At 42.1% G+C, this 23,142-nt stretch overlaps 1 protein-coding gene across 4 annotated transcripts in view; it reads right to left on the bottom strand.

Moving 5' to 3' along the window:
* The window catches only part of DOCK11 (dedicator of cytokinesis 11), a 187,708-nt gene that overhangs the window by 79,270 nt on the left and 85,296 nt on the right, over window positions 1–23,142 (bottom strand). For all 4 annotated transcript variants that reach the window (XR_005386410.1, XM_038588149.1, XM_038588150.1 and 1 more), the window contains exons 16-27: window positions 23,027–23,103; window positions 20,376–20,560; window positions 20,218–20,283; window positions 18,192–18,284; window positions 15,715–15,838; window positions 11,633–11,754; window positions 10,735–10,821; window positions 8,446–8,535; window positions 3,476–3,594; window positions 1,897–1,966; window positions 1,690–1,815; window positions 687–758 (exon numbers count right to left, since the gene is read on the bottom strand). Coding sequence is in view for 3 of the 4 variants with exons in the window: in XM_038588149.1 (XP_038444077.1) it covers window positions 687–758; window positions 1,690–1,815; window positions 1,897–1,966; window positions 3,476–3,594; window positions 8,446–8,535; window positions 10,735–10,821; window positions 11,633–11,754; window positions 15,715–15,838; window positions 18,192–18,284; window positions 20,218–20,283; window positions 20,376–20,560; window positions 23,027–23,103 (1,231 nt within the window). In the remaining variant the exon portion in view is untranslated. The remainder of the gene's footprint in view (window positions 1–686; window positions 759–1,689; window positions 1,816–1,896; window positions 1,967–3,475; window positions 3,595–8,445; window positions 8,536–10,734; window positions 10,822–11,632; window positions 11,755–15,714; window positions 15,839–18,191; window positions 18,285–20,217; window positions 20,284–20,375; window positions 20,561–23,026; window positions 23,104–23,142) is intronic.

Genomic DNA, 23,142 nt, shown 5'->3' with positions numbered 1-23,142 from the left:
GCTCATGTCATAGCCCCTGTGTCCCTGCTCAGCAGGGTGTCTGCTTCTCTCTCTCCCTCTGCATCTCCCCTCCACTCACGCTCTCTCTCGCTTTCTCACTCTCACTCTCTCAAAAAAAAAAATAAATAAATAAATGGATAAAATCTTTTAAAAAATAGTTAAATATGAGGTGAATATCTTTCACTTCACAATCTGAATTCTATAATTCCTATAACTAAGAAAATTCCTTTGTACTTTTAAGAGAATGTAAATATACAACTATATGTATGAACCACATTCCAGAAACATATCTAAAAAACATAAGGTGTTTTTAACTTTATACATGTCTTAGACCTTTCTAGGAGAAAGGTTATTTCTGATTTGGCGCTTGTTCTTCCAAATGAATGTTTTGACATAGACATTTTTAAGCTACAGGATAAAGAGAAAGCTTCAAAGAAAATGCGCTTTACATGGCAAATAACTAATAGGAAAGAATGCATGTGGATGAGTCTCTGAGGACTTTGAAAATGTATGAACTGTCAGACCTCAGATTTATGCAACATATCCAATGTTGTTTTTTAAGGCAAAATTGAAAAATTGCTAAGGGCTAAGAGCCCTTAGGTTAAGAGGATTTGCATGTCACTGCTACCTGTGAATAATATTAGTCTTCTTTGCCTATGTTAAATATCATTCTTAAGCCTACTTACCTTAATTTTATTCTCTTCCAACAAGTAGGTGGCCATAGACTTTGCAATAATTTCAAAGAAAAACCATGAGTACTAAAATAAACAAACAAACAAATAAAATCAATTTTGAATAGTTACCCAAATCCCAAAACTTACTAAAGTTAGACAAATCAATATGGATCTTATCTCTGAACTCTAACATTTTAAAGTGATCACAATTCACTACTGAAGTTTCACAAAATACTTTCAAATTGTCTCGCCAGAAAAGTAATATTGTACCTCAGGGCTGGCTGTTGAGGTGCAAAGGGCCTGTGGTGGGAATGTTTGTCTCTGTTGTAGGCAGGGAGGGAAGGATTTTATCACTGACATTGTTTTGATTTGCTTACACATGGTGCTGAAAGCAAACCAACTTTTAGTTTATTTAATGATTGCTTTTAAATTCTCTACAGACAATGAGTCTTACTCATGTCTACAGCCAGTGGGGGACCCAACTCTGCCCTTGGTACAATCCTGAAGCCAGCCCAAGGAGCACAGGTGTTTGCCCAAGTAGATCTGAAGGATCGAGAAAAGTCTCAAGCAGATATATCCTCAGTTGCCTGAAACTGAAATTCAACCATTAACAGAAATGGTAAAGATCATGATAAAAAGGAGAGCCATCACTGGAGTGTCTATGTGCCAGAACCATGTGTTCAACACTCTACCTATATTTTAAAAATGAGGAATTAGGACGCTCAGAGCTGGTCAATAGCAGGCTCCAGGTCACAGAACTATTATGGGATGGATTCTAATCCACATCCTTCTTTCACACAATTCTTTCTATTACACATTTGACTGAGAACAGGGGGTGGGCAGGATGGGTGAAGAGAATGAAGAAAGTTATGTGGACAGCATGAGGGACAAGGATACCTGAGTGGAGGTGTGAAGAAAGGGAGCAAATGGCAAAAAGACCAGAATCCAGATAGGAAGGTACCCAGCGAGAACATCTCTGGCTGCTTTTGTTTCCTATTTTGTCCTGTTCCCTTACCTTTAGCAGTTTGTTTATTGCTAAAAAGTCAGCAGACTGTTTCAATATTGCAATCATCGTAGTAGCCAGAGTTTCATGTATCAGCTGGGTCTGAGGAGCACTTGGTTTTTCAGGTCGGAAGCTATACTACAAAGGAAGGAAAATTAACCATCAGTCAAAATTCTCATGTAAAAGAAACCGCCCCCAAAGAAAGCTGACTCCACAAACCTTGATGAAGGATCTTAAATAATTATCCAAGCCTTCTTCATGGCACTTCGAAACGATGTGTAAGAGAACCCTGAAAACACATTCGCAAAAGTCAGCATGTCAGGCTACCGTGAATTTCCACCGTTTGTTTGTCTAACCCTAAGAATACCTCCCACACTACCTGAAGTGTTAAAAGTGAGAGGACTACAGAAGATACAATAGGATGGTCTGACAAAGATTTCAGCATCTAACGTGCTCAGGGCCTTGCAAAAACATTGCCTGGTTCAAAAGAAGGGTATGGTGTTTGGGCAGCCCAGGTGTCTCTTCTCTGATCTAAATTTCTGCACACGCACGTTTCAAGTATGGTCACAGCTACTATGTGGGGTAAATACTGAAATCCCCTCCAGTGAGTAAAAGGAAAGGAAATATAGAGATAAAATGAAAAGCACGGCAACAGATGGGCAAAAGGAAGAGAGACAGGACAGGTATAACGACGTGACCTGCAGTTGGCAATAAATCTAAAATTCCAATACAAGACTAGCAGTGGTTCTCAAACTTCATCATGCATCGGAATCACCTGGAGCACAGAATGCTCGGCCCCTCTCCCTGAGTTTCTGATTTCTGACGTCTGGGGTGAAGTTCAAATGATGAACATTTTTCATCAGCTCCCAGGTGATACTGATGCTGCTGGGGTAGGAGCCACGTTTGAGAACCACAAGGCTAGAGGAATGCTTTGTCAGTTTTTGAGCGGACTATCCCCAACAGCAGAGCATGAGTACACAGTTGCAGGGGTATTGGTTAAGGCCCAGTGGGAGAGGTTGTGGCAACAGCAGAAGCAGCAAAGCCAGAAACATCCAGCATTGAGCTCTCAATTTTTTTAAGTATCCAATTTTAATTGCAAACATCAGTGCATTTTGCCCTCTACTCTACAATATACCCTGTTTGTTTCTATAAAAATAATACTCCCCTCATTGTTTTGAGTAAAAATTCATGGCTCAGGGTGACTCTGTCCAACATGAGAGCCACTCAGCACTTGTGGCTATTTAATTAAAATTAACTCTAGTTAAAAGTTCAGTTCCTCAGCTACACTGGCCACATTTCAAGTGTTCGATAGCTAAATGTGGCAAATGGCTACCATATTGGACAGCACAAGTATAGAACAATTCCATGACTGGAGAAAGTTCTATCAGACAACACTGGTCTAGGGCAATGGTTCTCAAGCTCCGTTGCATTATGGAATCTCCTGGAAAACTTAAAAAAAATACTGATGCTCAGTTTCACCCCTAGATATCCCAGTTTCATTGGTATGAATATGGTCTGGGCACAGACCTCTTTAAAGGCTCCCTAGGTGATTCTAACATGCAGCCAAGTTTTAGAACCCCTGGTTGAGGAAAACACATTAAGTTTCTCCTATGGTTTCTGGTACCATCTCTCCCTGGGGCTACAAGTCCCCCAGTCTGAGAAGCATGAAACAAGAGAAAATGGATATTAGATAATCTGGCTTTTGGGTTCTCATTTGGAAAAGAAATTTATAGTTAAAATGAAGAAATGCAAAAAGAAACAAAATTTGCTTCTTTGTAATTATAACACCGAAACTCACATGGTGCAGTTGATAGGAACGTCATCTTCATGGGTCATATTTGTGAGAACCCGGAAGAGTTGCATAAGAATTACAGGTAGAAACTGTATCATGACTTGGATCTCCATGGCATGCAAACACTAAAATAAGTCATTATTAGTTATGAAAACAAACATAAATATGATATAACTTGCAAATGTGAAACAACAAAAAAATTAAGTAATGAGAAATACATTCATTTGAATAGAAGCCCACTTTGATGGGAGCTTCCTATGACAGGGGACTTTGTCTTGTTAATTACTTTATCCACATCTTTATTTTGGCACTCAGATTTTGTTTCATATTAAATATTTTATCTACTGAAGATAAAGAGGATAACTGGGATAAAGGGGTTTGGGAATAAAGACAACTGACTCCTGGTAAACCAACACTCCACTGGAGTGGGAAAGCAGATGTGTCTAGAGGTTCCGGAGACTGCCCCCTAGCATACAGTGTCTACAGAATGCAGACCATCAGTTAATCTGCTGAGAAAGTAAGTGGGATTCAATAAAGTGCACTTCTCTATATAATTGGTTTTATACAGGCACCATCTGTATAAATCTGAGGCAGCACTGCATTCAGACATCCCCAGAGTACATTTCTTCGAAGTGCTAATGCCCTGTCTCTAGCCATAGGCGTGTCAACAGCACAAAAAAGAAATGTGTCTGTATATACGTAGAAATGATCCAAGCAGTAAAGTCTGTAACATTTCTTTCTTCTTCCTTTCCTTCTCCCCACCTTCCTTCATTCACTCAGGCATTCACTCAATCATTTAATCAGCCAGCCAACCAAAAGGTGAAAATGAGCCATGTCACTGGGCACCTACTATACCAGTTCAAGGTTCAGTGCTATAGGAAATGCAGAGATGGAGAAGACAGGATTCTGTACACAAGGAACTCACTATTTCTCTTACTTCTGCTCTGTCTCTCTATCCTTACCCTCACCATCCCTTCTCAGGACGCTATCATCTATATGTGAAGCATCTCAGCACTGACCTCTAAGATCTTCCTTCAGGCAGATTCTCTTCAACCAGATGGAAAGCAAGAGATCAAGCTCAAGGAACCCATGGTCTATCCTTCCAGCTTTTCCTTCCTTTTGTCCCCTCTCTTCTAGCCTTACTGCCATAACCACTCTTAACCTATAACCAAAACAGTCTAATCATTTCCTGGTAAGGTCTCCACACAGGTTCCCTTTACTCCCCATACATCCACCTCTCATCTCCATATTCATCATCCTCCAATAGGGTCCCATCACACCAACTTCTGCCAAAATGTCCGTGATGCCTCCCCATTACCCAGGGCATTGGCTCTCAACCAGGGCTGGCTTTGCCCTCCGCCCCCTCCCATGCAATGGGACATCCTACAATGTCTGGAGCATTTTGAGTTGTCACAACTAGGGGTGCTACTGACTTGTAGAGGACAGAGGCCAGGGCTTCTGCTAAACACCTTACCATGTACTAGATAGCCACTTACAACAAAGAATTAACCCGTCCAAAATGTCAACAGCGCAAGGTTGAGAAGCTCTTATCTAGGATCCGAGATTACTTAGGACCAAACCTAGATTTCTAGCCTCAACACTCATCATTCTTCACAAGGTCCAACTGGTGCCTTGACTGCTCTGGGAGTAGAAGCTATGCATTCCCACCTTTGTGCATTTGCTCAGTTTTTAGTCACATCCTAGCCACCCCTCCAAGTCTAGTTGAAACCCCTTCTTCGGTGAAGCCACTCATTTGATCAAGGCATACCTAATGAACTTCCAAGGCCCAAGCATATAAAAAATACCCCATTTCCTCCCATCAAGTGGTTCAGAGTCTGTGGGGTGAATGACCTGGAACTAAATCTACAATACAAATGGTCAACAGCCCAGGAGTGGTATGTACAAAATGCATGAAGGAAAAAGCAACTGAGTCTTCCCGTGGGCAGGGAGTGTCCACTAAGGCTTCAGAGAGGAGGCAGGTAAAAGGTAAAGTGGGATAATATCAGGTAGAAGGGAGAGCTGGGCATTCAGTGCAAAACTGATCTAGTGTTGCTCCTCAGGATTCACTCTCAATGCAACAGCAAAAGGGTTCTTTTTTTTTCCCTCTTATTACAAACAAACCAAACCATCACAAACAAAAGGCTGTCCAGGGATTCCTGTGCCTACATGTATCCCACCTCTCTCTGCAAGCTCATCTCATGCCACTTCCCACCCCTCGCCCAAGGTGCTCACTGCCTTCCAGCTATACTGTCTTTTCTTTTTTCCTGTCCTTTAAATGCCATCACAAGGTGTTTCCACCCGCTGCAATATTCTGTTCTCCTTTGCCACAGCTTTAGCACCTACGCTCGTCTTCCTCTCATCGATTTTTTTTTTTAGCTTGATCCATCATCTCCTCAGACAGCCTTCCCTGACAACTCCATCTAGAACATACTCCTGTCATGTTGGATCCCATTAATCCGTTCTATTTTCTTCGTGGCATTCATCTTGATCTCAAATTACTCATTTCTACCCTCACTACCCCAACTAAGGAACCAAAGCATAAGATAAAAGATCGGAGGCCACTAGTCTCAGGGATCCCTCAGTTCCCTGAACCCTTAGCACTATAACCTGTATTGTGCATCTGCTATCTATCACATATTGCTTTGGACTCTCATTGGTACTGCTCACTTATATTCCACTTCTATATGTCCTGTCTCTCCGACTGGTCTTAAGATCCCCATGGGCAATGACCCTGAGTTATTCTCCTCTGCAAGCCTCACAGCATCTGGGAAAATAGTACATGCATAAAAGCCCAGCAAGGAAAAGGTAAGTGAATTGGTGAAATGATGTCATTTACAGGGACAACAGATAGCAAGATTTGGTAGAAAGAACACAGGACCAGGAGTCAAGAGACACCTGTCACAGGTTTGGCTCTGCTACTAACCAGGTGAGTGACCACAAGCAAATCCCCTCTACTTGAGCTTCATTCATTTTACTCACGTGTAAAAAAAAAACCTCTCAAGATGCCCTTTCAGTGCTAAGGGTCCCTAAGAGAACTGGGCTAGTAGGTCTGAAATCGAGTGGCATTTCACTTACTGCCACTAGAGGGCAAGCAAAGGTCACATAAATATCACAAATTTCACATCCTTAAGAACAAAAATACGAATGAGTACATTTTTTTTCTCCATTTTAAGAATACCAGTATATTTGAAAATGATGCTCTGTTCCATTCCATTCTGTTAAAACTTTTACAAAACTTCCCCACTGGAAGAAAAGCCAAAGATCTTAACAGCCTAAGCATTCGTACAGAGATCGGGCTTTCTAGATGTTAACCAAGGAAAGGATTTGAATGTTAGGGGACTATTATACTTCTTAATGAGAATTAAGAATAATAGCCACCATTTATCAACTGTCCGCTTGCTTCTACCCTTCCAACAGTATCTTCTCAATATGGTAGGCAGAATGAGACTTTCAAAACCCAAATCCCATCACGTAGCTCCTCTGCTCAAAGCCCTGCAAGGCTTCCCACTTCACTGAAGGCACAATTCAAACTCGTCATCATGGCTTATGAGGCCTCGCCCAACTAGCTCCTTAGCTACCTTTCCAATACGACGTCGTCTCACTCCGTGTGCCAGTCACACGCACTGGAATTCCCGCTGTCCATCGAGCATGCCAAGCTAGCTTCTCAGTCTGCGTTTGCTGTTCCCAGCTCCCCCAGAAGTCTACCATGCTGGTGCCCTCATTTCCTTTAGGTCTCTGGCAAATATCACTTTGCCAGAGATCTTTTCTGGCATCTTTTTTTTATCAAGAAGAGGGACCCCTTACCACTCTTTATTCCTCTTTGATATGTTTGGGTTTTCTTTGTGGCACTTATTACCACCTGGGTGAATATACATATTCATATGTTCATTTATTTGCTTATTGTCCATCTGCCTCAAGAAAGTAATAAGCTCCTTGACAATAGGGATAGTGTTTGTTTTCTTCATTTCTATTCCAAATGCTTAGAATGATGCCTGGCCCTTAGAAAGCACTCAAGAAATCAGTGTAGACTGAGTGATTACTATACTACACAGTAGATGCCCTAACTCACTTAAGCCCCAAAGCCACCCTTCACATTGGTATTACTAGCTATCCCTCTTTGACAGATGAAGAAAAAAAGGCCTGGAGTAGTTTAGTAACTTGGCCAAAGTCAATCACAGAGCTAATGAGTGACAAGTCCAGGACACAAACTCAGTTAATGATTGCAGAACCCATACATATTATCTCATCTCATACTACCTCTCTGAAAGAAAGGGACATTTTTGTTTCCTGAGACTATCATTAAGTAGTAACATATGTCCAAAGGGAAATCCTGTAGAGATTTCATGTGAAATAAAAATTCCTCAGACTTGCCATGGCTGACCTACCAAAGGGACAACCAAAATAAAGAGTCACTGTCAGCTGGGTCCCATGATGTGTAGTTCAGTCCTACCATGTTAGGGAATAGGTGGGAGTCTTGGGTCTCAACACATTTGATAAAATATGGTGTTTCTTAAGACTTTCCATGCAACACATAAAAACTAGGTTTTTCTATCTTTAGTCGATCCTTTTGATCATCTTCCACCCAGACACAGGAATCGTCATTTTATTTGAAGCAAAAGGGAATCCATTCCTCCTGCCCCTTTTCCCTACAACACCTTTACTGGGCAGGCCGCAGGAAGAGAAAAGACCTGAAAAAATCAATTTATGGAACTAAAGAAACATTTTCACGAGATTTTCAAAAATATGTCGACACATTCTAGCTATAACATTTGCTTCCTAATGTAGTAGCTCTGCTGTCTGCTCCTAACAGGCACTTGATAGAAGAGCACATAAAAGAAAGTATTCTCTTGAGGATACAGAGTCCAGAGTATTTTAAGGGGTTAGTTTGATTCTCCCCCCCACCACCCTCATCAAAAGGTGGCAACAAGAAAGACACGAAAAACAAACCTTTTCACAGAAAGCTGCTGTTCATTTACCTTTAAATATTTGATGAGATCCCCCGGAACTTCTTTGGAGCCTGACTGAATCAGCTGACAATGATGGAAGAATTTGTGCACATGGAGATCCTGAAAAACAGATGTCCTTGGCCACATGAAATTCGATTCCTTACCCTTGGACACTGCTCTCTAGTGCCCCCCTCTGCCCACATCTTGCAAACCTACCTATCCGGGTCTTCGAGCACCCAGACTCAGCAGCCACAGCTACCAACATGAGTGGCCATGTCCCTTAGTCCCCTTGACCACCACACACAGCAGCAAAACCATGCCAAGCGAGCATGTACCTAAGCACAGCAGGTAGGCCACAATTCTGGTGCAACTACTCACTCTTTAATTCTTTTATTTGATGAGTATAGCCTCTGAAGTTGGACTGCTTCTACATTTTAATAAAGTGAGTAGGAACAGAGGTCTGGATTGACAGATGAAGAAAAAGTAGCAGCAGGAAGGGACCAGACAAGTCTCAGGCTTGTTCAATTTATCATGGCGCTTGGCTGACAAGTGTCCAGCTGTCCCATATAGTATCTACAAATCATATACTGGCATTGTGGACAGCATGTATTCTACTAGGAACTGGGATAATAAGATGTGAATTTTGACCTGCTTCCTCTAATTATTATCTGTGTGACCACGGGTAAGTCATCTAACCCGACCAAGTTTTGGTTTCTCCATCTATGAAATAGTGAGGTGGGCAAGGTGAGCCAAGAAGGGTCTTTTAAGGCCACATCAAGGAACGTGGACTTCGCCTTCTCCATTGGTGATTTTTCAAACGTGCTTGAGCCTTCCAACAGACATCTGATTCTAACTGCATGGATGATAAGGTGAAGAGTAAACTGTATTAGTCATCCATGATCCATTGACTTCAAATTTCTGGGTTTAACTCCAGTCTAACCATGAGAAAAACACCAGGCAAATTCCAACAGAGGGGCATCCTACAAAATATTCCTACCCATGAAAATGGACAAGGTCATCAAAAACAAAGATTGTATGGGACGCCTGGGTGGCTCAGCGGTTGAGCACCCGTCTTCGGCTCAGGGCATGATCCCAGGGTCTGGGATTGAGTCCCACATCAGGCTCCCTGCATGGAGCCCACTTCTCCCTCTGCCTATGTCTCTGCTTCTCTCTCTCTCTCTCTCTCTCTCTCTAAATAAAATCTTTAAAAAAAAAAAGACGACTGTCCAAGAACTCAGCAAAGAGGAGCCTACGAAGATGTGACGACTAAATGTAATATGCTAACCTAGAGAGAATTGTGGAACATAAAAAGCTCATTAATAGGTAAAAACAAAGGAAATCTGAGTAAATACAAGCCTTAGTCATTAGGTATCACTACTGGTTCATTAATTGTAACAAGTGTGCCATACTAATGAATGCAAGAGGTTACTAACAGGGAAATCAGGTGGGGCACCTGGATGGCTCAGTTGGTTAAGCATCTGCTGTCAGCTCAGGTCATGATCCCAGAGTCCTGGGATTGAGCCCAACATCGGGTTCCCTGCTTAGCAGGGAGCCTGCTTTTCCCTCTCCCTTTGCCCCGCCCCCTGCTTGTGCTCTTTCTCAAATAAATACAGAAAATCTTTTTAAAAAATAACAGGGAAATTAGACACAGGGTATATGGGAATTCTCTGTACTGTCCTATTTTTCTGTAAATCTCAGAAACTAAAATTTATTTTTTCAAAGAGGTGATAAGGGCCTCTACAATCCTTTCAGTTTTGTGAGGCTTGAATCTATTAATGGGAATAAATGGATTTGGGGATTTGAAAGGGATTGTAAAATTTGAGCTATTACTATTAAGAACGATGCTATTACTAATGAGAAAGTCTTTAAGGCCACAACTTCTCTAAGGCTGCAGGAATCAAATATAGTCTATTCTAAACAACAAGTAGATTCAGGGGTGCCCAGCTGGCTCAGTCAGAAGAGCATGCGACTTTGACCTCAGGGCTGTGAGTTCGAGCCCCATGCTGGGTATGGAGATTACTCAAAAAATAAGCTTTATGGAACGCCTGAGTCGCTCAGTAGTAAGCGTCTGCTTTCGGCTCAGGGCATGATCCTGGGGTCCTGGGATGGAGTTCTGTATTGGGCTCCCCACAGGGAGCCTGCTTCTCCCTCTGCCTATGTCTCAGTCTCTCTCTGTATGTCTCTCATGAATAAATTAATAAAATTTTTTTTAAAAAGAATTATTTTTTTAATAAAAAAGAATTTTTTATTTTTAAAAAATAAACTTTAAAAAAATAATTCAAATATCAAAATTGACAAAATTCACGTGATACAACTTACTTGAGTATAAATCGTAGACTCTAAGTGGCTTTTAATCTTCAACAAAGGCTTTGCACCATCTACCCACTTAATATCCACATTAGATTGCTGTGAATGGAAAATACAGACAGGAGTTTCTGTAATATAGCTATGGATAGATGAGTAGCACATGACACCTTTAAACATGTCAACTTTTTCCCCAAAAAAACAAATATGTTAGTTTCACCCATAGGGAATTATTGGAAATAATAACCTGCCTTGAGAATAAATGGATCCTAAATCATTTTGAATTTCTTATCCTTTGCAGGCTGATACTTTTATGTTACAATAAAAATGAATTACTAAATAAATGCATTTTTAAAGGAATCTGAAGCCCCAGAATCTGAGCCCCAGCTCTTAAAATTGTTATTAGGATCAACAGACACAAAACACCTGGGTGGCTCAGTGATCGAACACCTGCCTTTGGCTCAGGCCATGACCCTGGGGTTCTGGGATCAAATCCTGCATCAGGCTCCCCGCAGGGAGCCTGCTTCTCCCTCTACCTATGTCTCTGCCTCTCTCTATCTCTCATGAATAAATCAATAAAATCTTTTTTAAAAAAAAGAATCAACAGACATGAGCGGTGCCTGGCTGGCTCGGTCAGAAGAGCATGTGACTCTCGGTCTTGGGGTTGTGAATTTGAGCTCCATGTTGGGTGGAGGGATTCCTTAGAAGTCAACTGTTTAAAAAAAAAAAAAAAAAAAGAATCCACAGACCCGAGGTAACTTGGTCAAACTGCTCTGGCTTATTTTCCATACTACTTTTTCTTGGGGGCCAGTCCTCACACCAGACTTTGTGGGGCTACCCACTAGAAGGCCGAATTCTGTACTTTTTAAGCATTTCATCATGATCACTTCAGCAAAGGCAGTTATTTTCTTACCCTTCTGGATTCTGCATCATTCAGATTCAAGTAGCCCGGGGGAAGATTGGCTGACACTGGCAACTGTTGCTCAAAGGTAATGATCCTACCGTCCTTCAGCAAAGGAACCCAGGCAAAGCCAACTGCCAAGACAATAATCACTCATGAGAAATGAAATCAGAAATGCCATTAGCCACGCAAATCTCAGAGTGCTGGGGGGCAGGGCAGGGTCGTGATATTTCTGGGGATCTGTACATGGGAGTGCACATGTGGGGCATCTGAATCCTGGGGAAGGAACACTGCCTTGGAATGGCTTCCTAATCCCAGCCTAGCCATGAATGAGTTCTTCCCTCCACTCCCTGGACCAGAAATTGGGACCAGAAACAGGTAGTGTCTCCATCAAATGGTTATCGGGAAACCGAAGAGAGATAATAGAGGAAAATACTTCAAAATTTTAGAAGTTCATCAGTATCATTATCTTTACCCTTCGGGGGATAATTTGTGGTGGACATTTTTTTTTTTTTTTTTAAGATTCAGGGCTCTCTCATTTATCCTTAGTGAGAATATGGGAGTCTCATGTCTGGGATAATCTCAACCAGCAACTGGCAGGCTCTGAATTGTCTTTTGGCAACCCAAAGACAAGGAACTATGGAAAATTAAGGTCACGAGTAAAGGTTACAGCCCATATTCATACAAGGCGGTGCTCAACAGGGCAGTTTTCCTGGTTACAGAAGGAAGAGGTGGGGGAGCAGAATGCAGACAGGGCATAGTGTTTAAACTTGAATCCACTGAGAGATTTCCTCCCGGTCTCTGTATTTCTTAACAGTTCTACCCAAAAGAGCCTCTTGGGTTTCTATTAAAAAACTCATCATGTTCTAGCTAAAAAAGCCAGAGCCATCTGTGTTCCTCAGGTTGAGCAGTATCATTATTTCCATTATGGAGCTTACTCAGGGCTTCAAGTGTTTAGAACTCAGCTGTAAAAAAGCTTGCTCTGGACCAAGTTTTGGCATATGAGAGAGGGTGTTGGCTGGAGAGCACTTTTTAGAGCCGCTGCCTTCAGATTCTTTAAAATTCTTTGCGTGAGTGTGCGTATGTTTATACTGTGAACACAGAAGTCAACACAAATCTGGTTAGAATGTTTTCATTCACGTGTTTAATTTGGCAAATGCTTTAATTCCTTAAAGACAAATATGTTGCTTTCTCTAAGTCAGCTAAATGGCTTTCTCAGACTCTGAAACACGCCTGAAGGGCATCTTTACTAGTACAACTTCAGAAATGCTTTACCCAGAGCTCTTCTTGTATAAAGAGCAGAGGAAAAGTAACATGAGCACAGGAACCATTCTAAAGGACTCTGTCAAAGTACTTAACTGAAAATTAGACAAACGACCAAAGGTTTCCAGCCCAGAAAACAGGAAAGTCTATTTCTCGTTCTTGGGTGATATTTTTCCCAGTCGACATTGTTATTGAGCTATAATTCAGATACCATACGCTTCATCTATTTAAAGCGCACAATTTGATGGTTTTTAGCATATTCACAAAGCTGGGCATCATCCACTGCTACTATCTAATTCCAAAACTCTTCCACCACGCCAAAAAACAAACACCACACCCCTTAGAAGTCATTCCCTAGGGGCGCCTCGGTGGCTCAATCTGTTGAGCATCTGCCTTCTGCTTGGGTCATGATCCCAGGGTCCTGGGATCGAGCCTCATATCAGGCTCCCTGATCAATGGGGAATCTGCTTCTCCCTCTCCCTCTGCTTGCTGCTCCCCTTGCTTGTGCTGTCTCTGTCTCTGTCTCTCTGTGTGTGTCTCTCTGTCAAATTAAAAAAATCTTATAAAAGAAAAGTAGTAGTCACTCCCTATTTCCCCCAGTCCCTGGCAACTGCTAATCTACTTTCTGTCTCTATGGATTTGCTTAGGCAACATTTTTGTGCTGTGAGTAAATCAGAGCATGGCCAAGGGTATCTCTCAGTCAAAACTCATATAGAGCACTTGGAAGACAGAAAGGTATGATGGCAAGCAAACACCGTCTGGCTCAGAAACGTGAAGCCACTTAAGGATGGACAGTTAGAAGTGATGAGTGGCCCACGGAATAACCCTCTTAAGCTCTACCGAGCCCTTTACCTAGTTTGGTCTAGGATTTATTATTTTTTTCAAGATTGTATTTATTTATTCATGAGAGATACAGAGAGAGGCAGAGACATAGGCAGAGGGAGAAGCAGGCTCCCTGCAGGGAGCTCGATGTGGGACTTGATCCCGGGACTCCAGAATCACACCCTGAGCCAAAGGCAGAGACGCTCAACCACTGAGCCACCCAGGCGTCCCTGGTCTAAGATTTAAATAAGGAAATAGTAATTTGTCTTTTAGGACATGCACGGTCTTGGGTTCCTATCATCCTGCCAGATTTCTTCTCCACCCTCGAGGTCCCTACCCTGAACGAACTGCAACTTCTTTGGAGTTAGAGAACAGGGCATAGAGAACACACTATCCATAAGGGCAACTTCCTAGTTATTTCAGTCTGGCTGCCTGGCGAGCATCACTCACACTCAACATCAGTCCAAAACCTATGGTCCTCACCTGTGATTCTGCTACTTGCAAATTCCTTCTTCCCAGTTTCAAAGCCTCTGTGCTAACTTTGAAGTCTCTCTCTCTAGTTTCCAACCATTTGCCAGACCCAATTATACTCTTCTTCTATAATCTCTTTTTCTCCGTCCCCCTGCTCCTGCTGCCGTGTAGCCTCCTTTCCTCCTGGACTTCTGAGGGAGCCCCTAACTGATTTTTCTTCCTTCCTTCTTGCTCCAGCTCCCTCTGTCATCACCTCACTGTCTGACAGACTTCCTGCAGAACAGCTCTTATCGGCCTTTACAACCCTTCAATATTTCCATATTGGTCACAGAATACAATCAAATCCATGGTCTGGTGTTCAAGGCTTTCCGTGATCTGGTGTCTCCTTTTCAATCTGACGTCCCGTGGCTTCCCCTCCCAGCACCCTGTGCTCTGGTCGGATTGAACCACACATGTTCCCTGTCGATACCCCTCAGTACTCTGCCTCTGCACAAATTCTTCCATTATCCTGGAATTTAACCTTCCTGCCATCATGGCATTCTCCAACTCTACCCTGCCCCTTTAAGGCCTCACCCAAATACCATCTCCTCCAGGAAGCCTTCCCAGATTCCCAGCCACTGGTCCCTCCAACCAGCCAAAGTAATAACTCACTCTTCCTTGAGATTACACAGCACCACTTTCTTGGTAACTACTACTTTCTGTCTTATATTGGAGTTGTCTATACAGATCTCATTTCTGCTGCTAGACCATATGCTCACTTAAGGTGAGATCTGTTTGAGTCTCCACTGCATTCTCCTTAGTACCTACTAAAACAGCTTGCACGTAATAAACATGCAGACGTATTTAGTGAATGAATGAATAAATGAATGAATTTAAGACTGATTGGGGCTAGCTTGGATCTGAATCCCAGCGCATGCTGACATTTACCTAGTGGCAGTGGTACACACCATGTTTACAGGGCCTCTGTGTTCCTCTAAGGATGCTTTCCACTGGTATATATAAAGCTTTGCCGAAAAAATAAAAATAAAATAAAAAAATAAAGCTTTGCCAAATGGGACCAAGACTGGCACTTCACTACTAGAGTTTATTTGAATTCATTAAATCTGCTCTGTTCTCACTAGAACCAAGTGGTCCCCAATCTCCCTCAGGCTCAAATGTATCCCTGGTTCTGGGCTTACTTCCCACTCCCTTAGTGAGCCCAACTGGAAAGTTCTGGTTGCTGGGCCATCCTACTTACAAGAAATACTATATACCACAGGATGTGTTTCTGTACGAGAAGTATTACTCTGTGATGTATGTATTACTTTGAGTTGCTTGCAGTAGTCCAAGCGCACTGGCAAGGACTTGGACAGGACATGTGATGGAAATGATGTTCAAATGAACGCATAATTCATCTTTTCCCGATGAACTTTTTGACTCAGAAATGTACTTTGGGGGAAGGGGAAGAAGTGGTTTGTAGCTGGGGCAAAAGAGGTTACATTCTAGACAATTCCATCTCAAATAGCTGTAGAAAGAGACTTTTAAGGGAGTACACGTACCTGGAGTTTCAACCGTGTCCTGCTTTTTGGTTGTTCCTTTTGTGTTAATTTCACAACTTACATGATAAAAAGTAAAAAGCAAATGATGTTTTTGATGCAGGTGAATGGGAAGCTCAATTTTAATCTGAAAGGACAGCAAAATTACACATAGCATTTTGTTTTGTTTTCATTGTCAAGCTGGACAGTCAGACCTTTAGTTCAGTTTCATCATACTTTTCCAATGACGTATTTTTCTAAACAACAAGCCAAGTCATCAAATCATAGATATCATTTAAATGTACTCTAAAGGCTTTTCCAGTCAGTTTCAATTTGACAACAGTCTCCTGGGTAGTGAGGGCTGATTCATTACTTGCACTGGAGAGCCCAGTGGGTTCTCCTGGATTCAACTTTGCAATGGGATTTTCTAAAACACTGGATCAAAACCACAGCCTCACAGCCCAGGGATCCTCTGTAACTCAATCCAAGTCAGTGGATGCAATCGATCTAAAATGCAGACTGAACCAGAAAGGTTTCTTTTACTCTAAATTGTTGCCTTCCTTTGTGTGGAAAAAAAAAAAAAAAGCTCTGCAAATAAATGTGCAAAAAGTCACCGTGATATTATGGTATCCAGCAATTACAGTTTATCTTTTGAAGAAAAATGGAAGACTACTCTTAAATTAACAAACATTGTCACCCTTGACACATGAACTTAATCTCAGAAATTAATACTTTAATACAATCTCAAGTGATTTTTAATCAGGACCCAACCAAATGTCTTTACTGTCTCCCGGAAGAACGCAAAAGACATATCACAGATTTAACCAATTTGATGCACATGCATATACCTGCAGAGAAACACAGGCAATCTCTTTCCATCTCTCGCTCTCACTGTCTTGGTCAATATAGATTGAATGACTGAAAAGCCTGTTTTCTTTCTGGCATCCTAAAAATCATGTGGATGACTTACTACCTGATCAAGTTTTCTGGAGTGACTAGTGTTGATGAGAGAGGGGGACATATTAAAACAGCTTGGAAAAAAAAATTAAACAGCTTGGTGCTGGGACGCCTGGGTGGCTCAGCGGGCTAAGTGGCTGCCTTGGGCTCAGGTCCTGGGATGGAGCCCCATGTCAGGCTTCCTGCTTAGTGGGAAGTCTGCTTCCCCCTCACCCTCCCCTCCTGTTCTCTTTCTCTCTCAAATAAATAAATAAATAAACAAACAAACAAACAAACAAACAAATAAAATTTTTTAAAAAACAGCTTGGTGTTGGACATGTGGCCTCATTATCATTCACACAAGGCATGGTTTAGGTATTAGAACTAATCTCTGTTGTAGGTATATTTCACCATGGAACACGCCTATTCACAGCAGCCAGACCATCTGGGTGTCTAATGCTCTGCTGCACATAAATATGGGCATGCTCTCTCCCCGGGTGGCAAAACTACTACGCTCCTCCTCATCCCCTACAACACTAAGAGCACTAGAGAAAGGGATGAGGCCTAAAGCTGCAGTACAAAGCCTCCATATGACAGCAGTGGACCTCGGGAAAATCATGACAGCAGTGGGGATGGTTTCAGACAGAGAAACCTGAGAAGCAGAAAGAGCAATGCTTCTGGTCTGGGATGCATATACAGGTTCGCGGAGACATGTCGGAACCAAAAGCAGTCTGCAGAGTTGGATAAGCCAGGGACATACCAATTGGAAGAGGCTGTGACGGAGACTAAGAGAGACACTGGCAAGTACATAGAGATAATAGAGATGGAGAAGGAAAGAGAGGCAGAGGCAGGGCCAGAGAGATAGACTTGGGCGGGGGAGGGGAGCATGGAGTTGGGAGACGGTGCCATTCCCCTTTGTCTACACTGCACTGAGGCGTCAGAGCAGCCAATGGGATTCTGGTGGCCTTCACGTGCTGCTGTGTCTCTCAAAGCATTTCACCTACAGAATGGCTGCACCCCCAACTCCATGTAAAACCACTAGAAGAAAGTTCTAGAAGGACCTTCAGAGAATCTCTTCTGAATTTCCTATTTGAAAGCTGAGGAAATGGGAGACTCAGGAAGAAAGATCCAGAAGGGCCTTCAGAAAATCTTTCCTGAATTTTTTATTTGAAAGCTGAGGAAATGGGAGACTCAGGAAGAAAGATCTAGAAGAGCCTTTAGAAACTCTGAGTTTCTTAATTGAAAGCTAAGGTAACAGACTCGGAAAAGGGGAAGTGACTTGCTCAAGGTCCCCAGAGCCAGCTGTTGTCAAAGCTAGGGCTAGAATCCTAGCTCTAGTCTCATGTTCATTCCCTACAATGTTACCTCTCGCCAGGGCCCCTTCAATTTGTGGGCAAATTCCACTGTCATCAAAGGGCATCAAGCCCTTTGTCATGGTGTGATGCTTCCTACTTTCATAGGACAAAACATTCAGGGATCACAAAGGTAGATAAAATGATGGAAATGAAGAGATAAAAGAAGAGCCATCACAGCGTTGTACAAACATTAGAAAAATGCATCCTTACCTCATCATAGAACTCTGGATTTTGGTTGTGATGTGAGACAACAGCATAAGCATTTGTGGTAAAAACAGACCCTGCGGGTTTTCCATAAATACACTGCAAAAGAAGGAAACAGAGTCACTCACCTCAGCGAAGGTCTTTAAACATAACACAGTGGAACCACATTCAGTTCGAGGCATCTGTGAGCTCAAGGCCACGGCCAAGCCACCGGGCTCTCACCGTGAGCTTGGACACTCCCAAACACTCACAGTCACTCCAGCTATCAGCCCAGACATTGTCAAACTTGGCTGCATGGATGCTTCCAGACTTCCGGCCATCAAAAGAACACACTTCCAAGTTAGTTGACAGCAAGAAGTCAAATACAGCTAATCACTTGGAAAGCGAACACTCTTAAACCAGATCTGGAAAGCTTGCTTCTCATGCTATTTGCCTTTCTTCATAGAGAAGCTCCCCTGCAGCCAGTTAGCAACATTTGCTGAGGAGCTCAAACATGCACACACCAGCAGACACCTTCCTAGCCTAAAGGAATTAGAAACTGAATGTCCACTAAGCTACAGACAAGCTTACTGTTCGCTCACTTTATGAGGTGCATTTTAAAAGTCATGGGCTTTCTGTTAGACCCATAAAATAAATGCGAGGCGGTCTATGGTTCCGTGAAAAGATCCCATTGCATTTCTGGTATGAGTTCTGGGCTTCCACGGGCCCAAAGAGCTCAAGGATAAATGTGGAGTCAGCATGCCAAGGTACTAATTGCCTCACCCTGTTACTTCAGAGCCAGCCTCTAGGCCAGTGGAGAAATGAAACTGAGAGTTCCATGTGGATGCACTGCCAATTCTCTTTAAATATGGGTTCTGAAGGCAATTTCCAGGACCTGCGGAGAGGTACCCTAAGAGACTTCAAGGGTACAAAAGGATAGTGCATAGAGGGAAAAAGTAAGAGTCATTCTCGTCCCCAGTGAGGGGGGCATCATTGAAAATACACTAAATTTGATCCAGCTAATTCTTAACCTAGGTTTCTCTGTGGAAAACAAAACAAAACACCTCTTTTCAAAGCTAGGGGTTATTAAACATTGAATGACTTAGTGGGCGGGGGGGGGGGGGGGGGGGGAGGGGTGCTTCCAGGCTTTTTCCCCAGGAGGTCTGAGGCGAAGACTAGCAGTCCATCTGCCCAATTTAGGCTCAAACTGGAGAGGTGGGGAACCAGATAAACAATTCGTGATGGCTAGATGTTCTCGGAACTGCTCTTTCAGGCTTCTGATTAATGCACTAAAGGGTGAAAAGATAAAGGCACTGTGAAAGAAAAGGTATTTAAGGATTGCTCTATCAGATAATCCTGAGATTCTGCTTTGCCTACACCACGAACCCAAGTTTGGAGGCACCATTTGGCCAGTGCCAGCGTAGAAGTCCTATCTCAGATCAAAGCAGTCATGCTGTGCTTCTGTTAGCTCAAAGCCCAGTTCAGGTTTCAAGGAGACAGGAGTTTAGAGTCCCCTGATGATACCATTAGAAACTCTCAGGTCATAGGAGAAAAAGCTCTTGTGATTGCACATCAGAATGGTGCAAAATCAAAGTAGAGCAAAAGCAAAAAAGTCTGGAATGTGAAGCTTACCCATTTTTAAAGCTACCTATGCCCCTACCTCATTTTGTTATTTTGTAATATTTAATCCTTTAATGTGCAAGAGTAGAAAATGCACTATTACCTTTGCCACTTGAGTACATTTTCTTTGTGGCACTTAAAGATATTAAACTTAGCCAAGAAACTACCAAGTGCCAAAATTTTTATCTTTTTTTAAAATATTTTATTTATTTATTTATTTGAGCGAGAGAGCGCGCACAAGTGGGAGGAGGGGCCGAGAGAGAGGAAGAAACAGACTCCTTGGAGCAGGGAGCCTGATATGGGGCTCAATCCCAGGACCCCAGGATGATGACCTGAAATGAAGGCAGATGCCCAACCAACTGAGCACCCAGGTACCCCCCCAAATCTTTATTTTTATACTAAAAGTGTATGCTTATCAGGATCATAAACAAACCTTTAGAGCGCCAGCATCGCTTTCATCTGAATCCCGGAATTCCACGCAGACCGCAATGTTCCTCGCCTAAAAATGATTAATCACTCAACATGAATCCTAAAACTAGAAAATTATAAATAGCACTTTATATCCCAAAATGTATAATTTACACTGCTCACCTTGGCAAATGTTTTCTGGCTATCATATTTTAATTGCAAGGGATATACATACAGATGGTTTTTGTAAATAGTAAATGGATAACAGTATTTTGTCATTTCTGGAAAAAACTCTTCAATCTCCACAGTAATATTTTGACAATTCTTTTCGAAAGGCTTCAGGGGCACATATGAAGAAGTAATACAATCTATACCAGAAGAAAGAAAATAGGCAAAGATAATACAATTTAGCAATCATGAACACATTCCTGCATTTATAAAAATATACATGGACTGCATTCTCAAAGAGTGATTTAACAAACAGAATTCTCAGTGACTGACAAAAAGTCATACAACCACTTTAAGAACCCAGAAGGACAAGATGGCTTAGCCTGGTACTGATTTTAATGGAACCATCCAACCCAGACATGATTGCTAGTTCGTTCTCAATGTTGAGTGATTTGCCAAATATAACACATCATAATTTTGACAAATTTAAACTCTGCAGAGAAATCCATTACATTTTTCCTCCTGTGACTGCAATTTAGCTTTCACTGCAAATTTTTATTGGTATCAGGGAACAGTAAATGTATGCCTCCAATTAGCTCATGGATAGTCACTCTGAAAAAGCTAAGTTGGTGCAGGTGCGATTTGCACCCAAAAAACAAGGCAGGCCTTTGGAAATGACAGATCTTAGGATGGGTTACCAGAATAAATTCAATACTCCTGAAGGTGAAAAGCACAAAGGCTCAGAGAAGTGTGGCGGCCTGGGTTATGGAAGCAGCCACCAGAGCAGAAGTGATTCATACACTGAAGGAGCTGTAACACGACTTGTCCTTGCTGCACAGCGGTATCGATGGAACAGGAAGACCCAGGAAGAGTCATACCTGAGACACTCTGAATACTTATAATAGAACATCTGGAGACACAGAGTATAAAGGCATTCAGAACAAGGGACCGTTCCACTATCCGGAGATAACTACTGTTAGTACTTGGGCATATTCTCTTCTTGTCTCCTTTCTATGCATGTTTTATATAATAACACAAAATTCCTACTGTATATCCAGAACTTGATCTTGGGTTGGGTTTTTGTGGAATTTGTTTTTTGGCATTTTATCTAATGTTTTACTCTGTGAGCTCTTTATAAACATCATTTTTCAGGGCTGCGTAAAGTTTCCTGGTGTGTCATAATGCCTTAACCACACTGAAAGTGATGGACTCTTAGGGTGTTTCCAATCTCCCTCTGATAGAAACAACGCAGAAAAGAACACCAGTATGCATAAGCTCCTATCTACATTTCAAATTATTTCTTTAGGAAAAAATAATCCACTGTACTCTTAGAGGTGTTTCAGCATGTAAACCGGATGCCACTCCCTGGTTTATGATCCTTTAGTGACCTCTTCTTGCACTCAGAATAAAATCCAACCCTTTAAAGGGTTATCATGGTCTATATAATTCCCTGCAGAACTCTTTCTGCTGCATTCCCATCTACAGTGTTCCCATCACACACCACGCTAGAGCCACATTGGCTTCCTCAGGGCTCATACGAACCAAGCTTGCTCCCCCTCATGGTCTTTTGGTAGGCAACACCCTTGGTCTGGAATGTACCATCCCAACCACCATGTGGCAGCTCCTTCTCACTCTTCAGTTCCTGAGCTGGAGCAAGGCTTCCCTTGGCCATTCTTTTTAAAGCAGGCCACCCCCATCCCAGACTCAAAACACTCATCTATCTTATTTACTGTCTGCCACTCCTTCTAGACTTTAATATCCATAATTGTAAAGCTTATTCAGCAAATGAGCAGATAGAATCTCAGAATTGAAATGCCTTAGTTCTGGACATCTGTGGATATCGACTGCCACGCTGTGTTCTCACTCATGACAGGTGATGGTGCCTGGCTAAACCTAGCCAGCATTAGACAGTTTCACTTTAAAGAGTTTTGTAAAAATTTGACAGAGAAGCAAAAGCATCTTGCTATTTTAATTTGCACTAGTAGCATTATTACTAAGATTTGGACATTTTTCAAGTGTTTATTTGCCACTCCATTTTATTTCCTGCCAAGTGTCTTTTCTGTCTTCTGTCCATTCTTCATCTGGGATCTTAGATTCTTGTCGTTAGAAAGGAAAAGAAACTCTTCTCCTTTTGGATCCCTTGATGGGACTTATCAAAAGCAAAGAGCAGCAGAAACTGACTAGGGAACACTCACAACAGGCTATATGAGATATGAAACAGCATCTGATAAAATCAACTTAATACCCTTACTAATTTGTAACTATTCATCACACATACTGGACTGAATAGTGTCCCCCAGAACCTCAGAAGGTGACTATACTTGGAAATAGGGTCTTGGCAGGGGCACTGTACCAGCTCAGTTGGAAACAGGGTCTTTGCAGGTGTAATTGGTTATGATTAGGTCACCCCATGAGAGGTAGGCCCTAAATCCAATGACTGGTGAGTCTTTCTTAGAGCCCTGCTGACACGTGGATTTTGACTTCTAGCTTCCAGAACCAGGAGAGATGAGTCTATCACCTTAAGTCACCCAGTTGGTACTAGTTCCTTTCAACAGCTCTAGGAACTTAATACATCATGTAAATCTCAAGAAATACACTGAAAAGATTAAAAAAAACCCTGAGATTCAAACATAGGCCTTGAAGGTTTGGAGCATGTGAGTTCTTACTTGATAAATCCACAGGAACACACTCTACTGTGACGTTGAGCTGCCCAGGAATAACCTGCAATTTGGTCTTCTCTGGCCTAGGTGTAAAATAAGAATATTTGATACTTAAAATTTGT

Source organism: Canis lupus, chromosome X (assembly GCF_011100685.1).
Source record: "Canis lupus familiaris isolate Mischka breed German Shepherd chromosome X, alternate assembly UU_Cfam_GSD_1.0, whole genome shotgun sequence".
In the NCBI taxonomy this organism is placed as follows: domain Eukaryota; kingdom Metazoa; phylum Chordata; class Mammalia; order Carnivora; family Canidae; genus Canis; species Canis lupus.
This window is presented reverse-complemented; position numbering and strand designations above follow the sequence as displayed.